Source organism: Dacryopinax primogenitus (assembly GCF_000292625.1).
Source record: "Dacryopinax primogenitus strain DJM-731 SS1 chromosome Unknown DACRYscaffold_11, whole genome shotgun sequence".
NCBI lineage: Eukaryota > Fungi > Basidiomycota > Dacrymycetes > Dacrymycetales > Dacrymycetaceae > Dacryopinax > Dacryopinax primogenitus.
Window position 1 is genome coordinate 566,818 of NW_024467208.1, and position 10,079 is coordinate 576,896.

The 10,079-nt window shown below is 47.9% G+C and overlaps 2 protein-coding genes across 2 annotated transcripts; one reads left to right on the plus strand and one right to left on the minus strand.

Annotated features, from left to right (window-relative positions):
- Positions 1-3,573: 3,573 nt before the first annotated feature.
- DACRYDRAFT_116881 (MFS general substrate transporter) lies at positions 3,574-5,616 on the minus strand (the record flags this gene model as incomplete). The annotated part of the gene is made up of 13 exons (XM_040770279.1): positions 3,574-3,763; positions 3,816-3,936; positions 3,986-4,043; positions 4,092-4,249; positions 4,297-4,331; positions 4,379-4,440; positions 4,487-4,495; positions 4,551-4,769; positions 4,815-4,831; positions 4,879-5,015; positions 5,065-5,305; positions 5,358-5,394; positions 5,442-5,616. The coding sequence occupies 13 exons, from the start codon at positions 5,614-5,616 to the stop codon at positions 3,683-3,685; spliced, it is 1,350 nt and encodes a 449-aa protein (XP_040627944.1). The 3' UTR covers positions 3,574-3,682.
- Positions 5,617-8,804: 3,188 nt separating this feature from the next.
- Positions 8,805-9,086, plus strand: DACRYDRAFT_43612 (uncharacterized protein; the record flags this gene model as incomplete). Its single annotated transcript, XM_040774542.1, has 1 exon — positions 8,805-9,086. A coding segment is annotated over one exon (282 nt), but the record flags the coding sequence as incomplete, so codon positions are not given.
- Positions 9,087-10,079: the final 993 nt, after the last annotated feature.

The window sequence follows — 10,079 nt, forward strand, 5'->3', positions numbered from 1 at the left end:
TATGACCTCATCCTTGGTCATATGACCTGATCACCTGACTAGGCTGAGTAAGCAAGATGTTCTAGCAGGTTCCACCACAGAGGTATAAATATAAGGCCTACTCTGCCTGGGACTGTCTCTTCAGACTTGGTCTCTTAGGATCATCCACAGGTACCTATACTGTAGATAGGTCTTAGTCATCAGGTCTACTCCACTTCCTTGTTGCCTGCTTAGACTCTTGGCACTCTTAGGTGAGCAGACTTAGTCAGCCTGTGTTGCCCTAACACAAATGCACAGCAATGCCCTCTGATACACCCCTCACCAAATAGTCAACACCACCATTTTACCAGCACCCTGATATGTGGCCCAATGTCTTACCATGGAGAGCCTCACAATTGGTCCTTGATAACACTGCTCTTGCTTCATGACATATTCAGTGGTACCGCACCACATTCCTGACTGTGCATTGCATCACCTGCATCCCCACTGACTTGGGGAGTCAGTATTCAAGGTTTGGGGGGGATGAACAACCCCACCTCTGGTGGGGTGTGTCAGGCTGGTATTCTCATGGTCATTTTTGGGCTTTAGAGACCATTGTGCAGCATTACAGACCCTCACTATGCAGGACAATGCACCCTAGCAACAAGTCTTGACTCTCTGGATATTCGGCATGACAACTACAGGTTTCCTCTGCAACAGGATTGACCCATATGGATATTTGGCATGCCAACATCTGGAGAGGTATCTAGAGACCAGATTAGTATTGAGTATGGTTTAGAGTAGCTAGTATAAGTAGTTTCCAGAAACTCCTGTATCTAGCTTATTCTGCCCCTTTTCTGTTAGAGTTATATGGATTCAATTATTGGTATACTGGCATACTGGACTTGACTTAGTGGATTTGACTGGACTTATCATGACTTGACTGGATGGACACTGAGCTCCAATTATTGCATACCAACTTTCAATAGCTCAGCTACAGCCTGATTCCCATGTTCTTACTGACTTTCCCCCTCTCCCCTCTTTCCCTAGCGAGTTCTTGCACACCACCCATCAGACCAACCTATTTGGACCCCTGATATTTTGGACACCTTTTGGGTTGGATTATATTTGGAGCCCAATGTGAGGCAGCTTTTATCAATTAAGAGCTGCCAAGGTGAGAACTCCTCCTCTGACTTCTGATACTGGCTTCCCACATTCTGGTATCTATCTCCACTAAAAACCAGCAAGATCAGCTCAGGGACAAATGGCACACCCAAAGGACCATGCTTAGAAAAACATCAACAATTTTGGACCACACAGAAGTATCATTGTCCTCTTCCAACAGGAATACCTCCGATTTAGTGGATGTAGTCTGATGGCTCCTCATGGCAAGCAAATATGCAATGCCTACAGGCAGGGAGTCTACTTTGGCCCCCCGCTTTTCTCCTACACCTCTTGGCATCACTCATTATTTTTGGCTCTGGAAAAACTCTTTGGCCTGTGTGAACCAGCCATTACTGAAGGACTGGCTAGAATCAACTGGGCCCGATTTTACACTGATGAATACACCTACAAATTGTGGACTCAAATCCATGACAGAATGGACACCACAAAGAAGGATTCATACCTGGATTTCAAGACTGACATACTGAAGTACTACCCTGGTGCAGCAAATAATGAACATCAATATGCAACTCAGGACATGGACAACCTCATTCAGAAATGGAGGTACCACATTACAACCAAAGGTGAATTTGCTGATTTCTACAGGGACTTTTACTTGATCACCACCTGGCTCATTTCCCATAACCAAATTTCCATCCTTGACCTGCAAAAAGCACTCCTCTGTGTACTCAAATTCCTACCCAATGAAAGCCATCTCTGGGACAAGATGGTGACCAGCTTGAATGGAATATGACAGAGCAGTGGATGAACCTTGGACAATGGTTGAATTAAAGGAGACAGAAGAATGGGCACTAGGCAATACCACTATGAAGGTCTGCATTCCATCCCCCAATTATTCACAGGAAGCAGCACCTCTGCCAGTACTGGACAATGTTAAACCAGAATATAACCCACAGGTCACCAACTTCAGCAGATGCATGGCCCAGCTGGAAGGAATGGTGTCCCAGATATACACCTTGATGCAGAACCAAAAGTCTACCCAGCAGAACCAACTGGCCACTCCACAAAATTCTTATGGACAAACCTCCTGAAAGACATATGGCAACAACACACCAGCAACAGGTGCAAATCAGGTTCCTGTACCTGCAGAGAACTACCCAAATCAAAATGGATATGGCCCACATAATAGTGGAAACCCACTTTGTCACTTCGATGGACCATCTACAGGTTGCACAGACAAGATCACAACATGCCCTGGGGCCTGCAAGTATTTGGAAGAAGGCCTCATTGAGAAAGATGGCCCCTTCCATGTCCTTGCTGGCTGCCAACTTATTCTCTGTCATTGGCCAGGTCATGACCTCAAGGAACAAGTAGACAGCTATTACAAGGACCATCCGGAAAAATGGCCCAAACAGCAATCAACCCCTCTCATTGCCTTCCACAACATAATCATCAAGGATGTTGGCTTGGACTCCAAATTTGAGGTAATGGTAGATCATTTGGTAGTACACATCCTGGCTGAAAATCAGGATGACATGGTAGAATGGAATGATGAAGAGATCAAGGTACTCATGGCCAAGGTGGAATGACTCAAGAAAAAGCAGATGACATTGACAGGTAAATTAGTAAAACTCCCAGAAGTCTACACCCCAGAAGCCAAGAAAGAGAATCTGGGCACATGCTGATCTAACCCAAGAGGTGTCCAAAATATTGGAGGTCCCAATATATTGGTCCAATAGGAGGTGTGCAAGAACTCACAGGGGAAAGAGGGGGAAAAGTCAGTAAAGTTGCAGGTATGGAAGTTGGTCAGTAAATTGGAGGTCAGTCTCAGTCCAGTCAAGCATGATAAGTCAAGCTGAATATGCTAAGTTGAGTCTGTCAGTATACAAATAATTGGATCCATATAAATGCTAATGGAAAAGGGGCAGATAAGCTAAGTACAGGAGTTTCTGGAAACTACTTATACTGGCCACTCTAGGCTGTGCTCAATACTATCCTGGTGTCTAGATACCTCACCAAGGCAGAGGTTGGCATGCCAAATATCTGGGTGGGTCGATCTTGTTGCAGGGGAAACCAGTAGTTGGCATGCCAAATATCCAGAGGGGCCAGACCCATTGCAGGGCCCATCATTCTCATTGTGGGGGTCCATAGTGCCATGCAACTGTCTCCAAGGGTCCAAATAACCATGGGAATGTCAGCCTGACACACCCACCAGCATGTACATCACAGCACTGCAAACTTTGCTGGCATAGGAGTGGATGAATTGGAGAAACTGGAAGTCATGCTGGATCCACCAAAATCCCGCGCCAAAAGCACCAAAAATGCAGAGGATGAAACGGTTTTGCAGGCTCTTGCTGTCACTCTCACCAATATGCCGGTCCAGGAGGTTCTGCACATGCTTTCTTTATTCAGTCGAAATTCTGGAAGTGACCTTCTCACAGAATAAGAGATGTGGATCACTATGTAGTCAATACAATTATCAAGGTTACAGGGCATAGTAAATATCTATTATACTCATTCGGATCACTGTGGGCGGACAACCATCCAGCCCTGCTAGCACACACACTTCCCTTCCAACCATGCTCTCAGCCCCAATAGTCTACACCCACTTGACCCCTTTCTTCTGCTGCAAGAACCACCTAGACACGAGTGTGAACCCCCCCGAACAGCCAAGGCATATCTGCCACAAGTAAGTCACACTCGCACGCGGGAGAATGTGCGGCAGAACGTGCCCCAGAGAAAACGATCCCTCTCCACCAATCGTAAGGTCCGTAACCGATCAGAGCGCCTACTATCGGGTTGCCCGTAAGGCACGCTAGGGAGAAGACGAAGAATGCCACGCCCATGCGTATCCTGTGCGCGATTAGCGGTAGTTGTAAGGAATGGAGAGGGATTGGTTTACCCGACTTCTGCCATGGTATCTGCCATGAGAGCGACTATGGGTGGGAACATGCTGACCACTTGCCCTTACCGTGAGTCCCTGAACATGCTCACACGCAACGACGTACCCGCCCCGGAAAAGAACCCGTACAGGATGCAGAAGGCGATCACCCCCGACTGAGTCTTGATACCTAGGAGGACGAAGGTGAGGCCGGAGCTAATGATGATGCTCGGGGCTTGGGAGGTGACGGGCCCGAATCGGTCTGCGACGAGGGCGGGTACGAACCTAACGGACGTTAGCATGTTCAGGTATTCGGGGAGGGGGGAACAGACCGGCCGAAGGCGGAGGAAGCGTTTATTATTGATATCTATGACGAGTTCACGACTGACTTGTGGGATTGAGAGGAGAGCTCACTGTGTAGAAACTGAAGTTCTGATCCAGACCGAGGGTGATAGAGAACAGCTGGATATAGAAGACTGGAGCTTATTAGGCATGCGTATCTGTCTCTGACTAAGGACTGACATGGGAAGACTAGCAGAAGGAATCAGCATCATCTTCCATCCTCCAGCGGATGGATAAGGCTCACAGATTCCAAACCCGGCGCAGCACGCACTGATCGAGCCGAAGAGATACGGCCGATCTGTTAGCAATTTCTTCATTTTTGGTCGGGGTACGGCCTTGTGCGAGGGGTTATAATGAGGACGCATGAGCAGGTTGGCCAGCGCTAGCCCGCCAAGGAGCACGTAGCCTGTTGCTCGCACGGAGGTAACGAAGCCGTGTGATTGGGAGACGTTGTTAATCAAGACTGCATCCATTGGTAAGTAATGAGGCAGCATAGATGCCCACTTACTGGGGAAGATAACGCCGCTGCTGCACGTCAGTACGCGTGCGACGGCGGTTCTGGATGAACTCACCCCACACCGGAACCCATGAACACAAACCCACTTGCTAACGCTCGCCGTTTCTCAAAGTGGTGCGACAGCACAGCAACAGCGGGAAGGTATAGGAGTCCCATTCCGATCCCCTGCCCTAGTCCCTGCGCGAGGAAAAACTGGTCCATTCTCAGAAAACGACTGGCATGCGCTGACTCTTGCGCGCACCTGATAATATTGTCCTGGCTGGGCGGCGCTCAGTGCGAAGCAACAGGAAACCAGGAGCACGCTGCCAGAAATGGTCATCCAATGGAATTTGCGGGCATCGAATAGCATTCCACAGGGAATACCCATGCCGAAGAGGAGGAAGAGCTGTATGGTGCCGATCCATGCGATCTCCGAAGCCGAGTGGTTGGGAAGGAACTCTTGGACATAGGCGGCTTGAAATACTCCAAAACTATTTCCGTATCTAGAGAAGAGAGGTCATCAGAGCGCAGAAGTATAATTGATGACTGGGTTACCCAAAGGTACACATGAGGACTAGGGAAGACCCGGCAACTGGTGGTCCTTAGCATCGTGATGAAGACATTATGTGACATACTCACCAGTCAACCAGGCTCTCAACCCCCCGTCCGGAATGACATGTTCATCCTCTTTCTGCACCTCAGAAAAGGACTCATGCCTTCGATCGTCGAGAGCGAGGTACGGAACTTCAAATGATTCTACAGTGCTTCCTGTCGATTTCAGTACTGCTTGCGCATCTGGCTCGAAAGTGGACATTGTGCGGAGAAGACACTTTTTCACCATAACTACTCTTCTCTAGCAACATATATACCCATGTTTCCCGAAGTCTGTCCGGCTTTCCGGTTACAACCGCCAGAGGACTATCCGATACAGCCTATACGACTGATATAGAACAAGAGGACATTACGAAGCAATTTCGGGCAAGATGAGCAGCATCATTCAGACACGGGAGAATGGACTGTATCAATTATGACGCGCCCTTCCGCAGAAATTCAGTTCTGTCGGGCTACGTGTATTGGGCTGACATGCAAAGAAGGTACATGCTCTAGGCGAAGCTGGGAGCACGAGCCGTGCCACCATATATTTTGATTTATAGGCGGATTGTAGGCGGACGGGTCATAGAGAAAAAGGCAATTGCGTACGGTTCTGTACACAAACACATAGCCGGACCTGCACAACCGAGCGTTTCAGCCTCCGGAGTGGTGAATGGGGTCTGCCTTCTCTGGGGCCAGGTCCAAGGGATATTGTCATGGCACTGCCTGTTACCACCCCTGGCCAGCCATTTTGCCCTAAAAGCAATAGAATAACAAGCCCCTGGAATTTCCTTTGCTGGTAGCTGCCTTAGTTCAATGGCAGTGGCCACACAAGGCATTATGAAGAGGATACCACAAGACTACTGTGTCCAGACACTTGGGATGAGACATAGTGTGAGGGCACACCACAATAACAAGGCTACTGCAGGGGCTAGAAGCAACAGATGGGGGGCAATGAGGGTGTTATAGGGAGGGAGTAGAGTCAATATAGAGTGTATTGATTGGGTGCCTAAAGGATTACAGTGGTGGAGAATCCTCAGAGACCAGATCTGAGGAGAAAGAGGCCCTAAAGGCTCCATATAAATACTCCCATGGCATAAGGCTGATGGGTCTTAGTAGGAACAGCTGCCTAGGAGTAAGCATGGGTACAGGCATTATGGAACACTATGGAACAGAAGTAGGAAAAGCCAGAGGTGGTAGGAACCACCATGGAAGACCATGGAACCCATGCAGGGCCATAAAGCTGTGTGCAGTGGAAATCCACACAGCACCCATGCCACAACCCATGATGCAACCCTGCACAGGCCTCATGGATTACTTTGAGAAGGCCTGGAAGCAAGGAGAAGCAGGGATAGAACATGTGATAAGGGGTGCAAGACCCCAAAACAATGTGTTCCCTAACACATAGTGGTGCTAGAGACCCCTACTGGGAGTAGTGGGATGCAAGATGGCACTTGTAGGAGTCTCCCCAATTTATTGGAATGGTTTGGGAGGCCTTAGGGTGTTGCTAGGACATCTATCTGACACTTGTAGGAGTCCCTAGAATTTACCTAGACTCCTGGGCTTCTGGGGAGCAGCTGCAAGGTATATAAGCAGTAATATAGTGATGCTGTATCCCTCAGATCTGAACTCCTTAGTCTACAAGCAGTTCCCAAGTCATCTTATCATCTTGGAGACCCTTCTACACACCCCTGAACACCCTGCCCTTACCTTGAATCCACAACTCTTGCTACACTTTTCAGCTATTTATCACCAACTTATATCATCCCCTGGGACCCCATCATGACCCCCTTTGGACCCCCAATAATCCAGCTGGCCCTGGTAGCTTGGATATTGACTAGTACTACTGGTTAGAGCTGCTCGCAACCACAGTAGACCCCCCAGCACTCTATCTATTATTTGGGATTAGTGTGTGGTAACCTTGCTAGACCTAGGAATGGCAGCAGTCCAGTCCAGTCTGGTCCGGTCCTGGATGATTCCAGATTTTTGGCAATAGTTGGTCCCAGTCAAGTCCTGTGATGGTCTGGTCCTGGATGGTCCTAGGACTGTAAGCTACCAGTCCAGTCCAGTCCACTAACATAATTCTACTCAATAATCAGTGTGGGGTCATGATATTGAGCAGGAGGAAGCACACACAAAAGTCATCATGCACCCAATATGGCATGCCAGTCAGTCAGATGATATGCCAACCTCTTCCAACACCATGACATGACTGGTCACCATCCCTGCTATGCAAAAACTGTCAACCCAATTGTGTGGCAAAATGGTGGCTGCATGGGACCAGACTGGACCAGTCCTTCACAAGAAATAGGTTTATTTCACAGTGATTATTTTGACCTGGTCCAAATTCTGATGATCAAACACATACCCTGGCAACAGAAGAATATTCCGGTGCCCCCCACTTTGTTACCAAAGGTCCTGAAAGCATTGCAGGACAAACTAAATGCAGGTATTTATGAACCCTCCCAGTCCTCCTACTGATCCTGTTGGTTCTGCATCCTGAAGAAAGACAGATCCCTTTGACCCATTTTGGATCTGCAACCACTGAATGGTGTAACAATTTGGGACTCAGCCCTTCCTCCACTTTCAGAACCCCTTGTCAAATCCTATGGCAGACAATCCATCTACACACTTTTTGACTTCTTTTGTGGCTTCAAACAACACCTCCTGCATCTGGAAAGTCAGGATCTCACAACATTCCAGTCACTCAAAGGTTCCCTCCATAGCACCCAAAATCAGATAGGAGGCACAAATGGTGTCCAGATTATGCATGAAGATGTCACTTTCCTACTCTGCAACAAGATCCCTGAGTATATGATCCCCTTCATCAATGATGTCCCCATCTGCGGCCCTCCAACACAATATGAACTCTCTGATGGGGACTTTAAACAGCACTCCTGAAATGTTGGCATCCATTGTTTCATATGGGAACACATGGAAACTGTAAATTGGATCTTAACCTGCATTGAACATTCTGGCAGAACATTCAGTGGTCCAAAAATGGTAATTGCGGCTCCTGAAGTCATCATCCCTGGGCAATGTTGCACCTATGTGGGCCAACAACCCAAGCCTTCCAAAGTCACAAAAATACAGGATTGGCAACTGTGCAAATCCCTCACCAAAGTTCAAGCCTTCCTGGGTACTCTCGGAATCCTCTGAATATTCATAAAGGATTTTGCTATGAAAGCATGCCCTTTGGAACACCTCAAGCGCAAGGGCACAATATTCACCTGGGGACCCAAACACCAAGCAGCATTTGACCAGCTAAAAGCAAATGCCTGCTGGGATGGTCTCCTCTGTCCCATCAACTATGAAAGTGACTGCAAAATCATCTTAGCAGTGGATTCTTTGAATATCAGTGTTGGATATGTCTTATACCAGAACAATGCACATGGCAAATGAAAACCGGCCCACTTTGGATCTTTGGCATGGAATGATGTCAAATCTAGATATTCCCAACCAAAACTGGAACTTTATGGCTTATACCAAGCTCTCCGGGCACTACAGGTATTCCTTATTGGTGCCCCCCAATTTATCATTGAAGTGGATGCATCCTGCATCAAAGAGATGTTGAATAATCTGGACCAGCAACCTGCTGCAGCCCTCAACAAAGGGGTCAGTGGGATACACCAGTTTGACTTTGATCTCATTCACATCCCCGCCAAAAAACATACTGGCCCAGATGGTCTCTCCCACTGTCCCCTGAATTCATTGGATGCTCCAAACCCACCTGACATAGACCATGAACAATGCCTGGGACTCTTGTACCCTGCCTACCTTCAATCTGCTGTTGACAACTCTGAGCCTGAAATGGAGATCCCCAGGACCCCCTCCACCCAACACTTAGACAACTGAATTTCATTACCAATACCTTACCAATTTGTTGCTACCTGCAGACTGGAACATGCAGCAACAGGCAGCCCTCGTCAAACAGTCCCTCCAGTACTTTCAACACAATGGCAAATTGTGCCATGCAACCTCACCAGCTCCCCCCAAATATACATCCCTCCTGCTGAATGTCTTGCCTTGCTGAAGCAAGCCCACAATGACAGCAGTCACAAAGGCTTTCTGACTGTTGCTGGTATTCTCCATCTCTGATTTTGGTGGCCCAACCTCCACACAGATATCAAGTGGTACCTCCATACCTGCCATGTGTTGATCCAACCCAAGAGGTGTCCAAAATATTGGTCCAATGGGTGGTGTGTGAGAACTCACTAGGGAAAGAGGGGAAAGTTGGGGAAAGTTGGTAGGAATGCCAGGAGTCAGCCTGTAGCTGAGCTATCAAAAGTCAGTACATGATAATCAGAGCTCAGTGTCCATCCAGTCCAGTCACAATAAGTCAAGTCAGAATCCGCTAAGTCAAGTCAAGTCTGCTAATATACCAATAATTGGATCCATATAATGCTAACCAATAAGGGGCAGAATAAGCTAGATACAGGAGTTTCTGGAAACTACTTATACTAGCTACTGAAAACTGCACTCTATACTAATCTGGTGTTAGGGCACCAGCTCATTGGTTGGTCAAGAGACATGACTAAGCCTTTATGACATGGAAGTAGCTGGTATACCTTGGCATGTGCTGGAACCTGCTGGGAGGATTGGATGGTCAGGTGACCTGCTGTGCATGGCTGTGCATGACCTCATATGACCTCATCCTTGGTCATATGACCTGATCACCTGACTAGG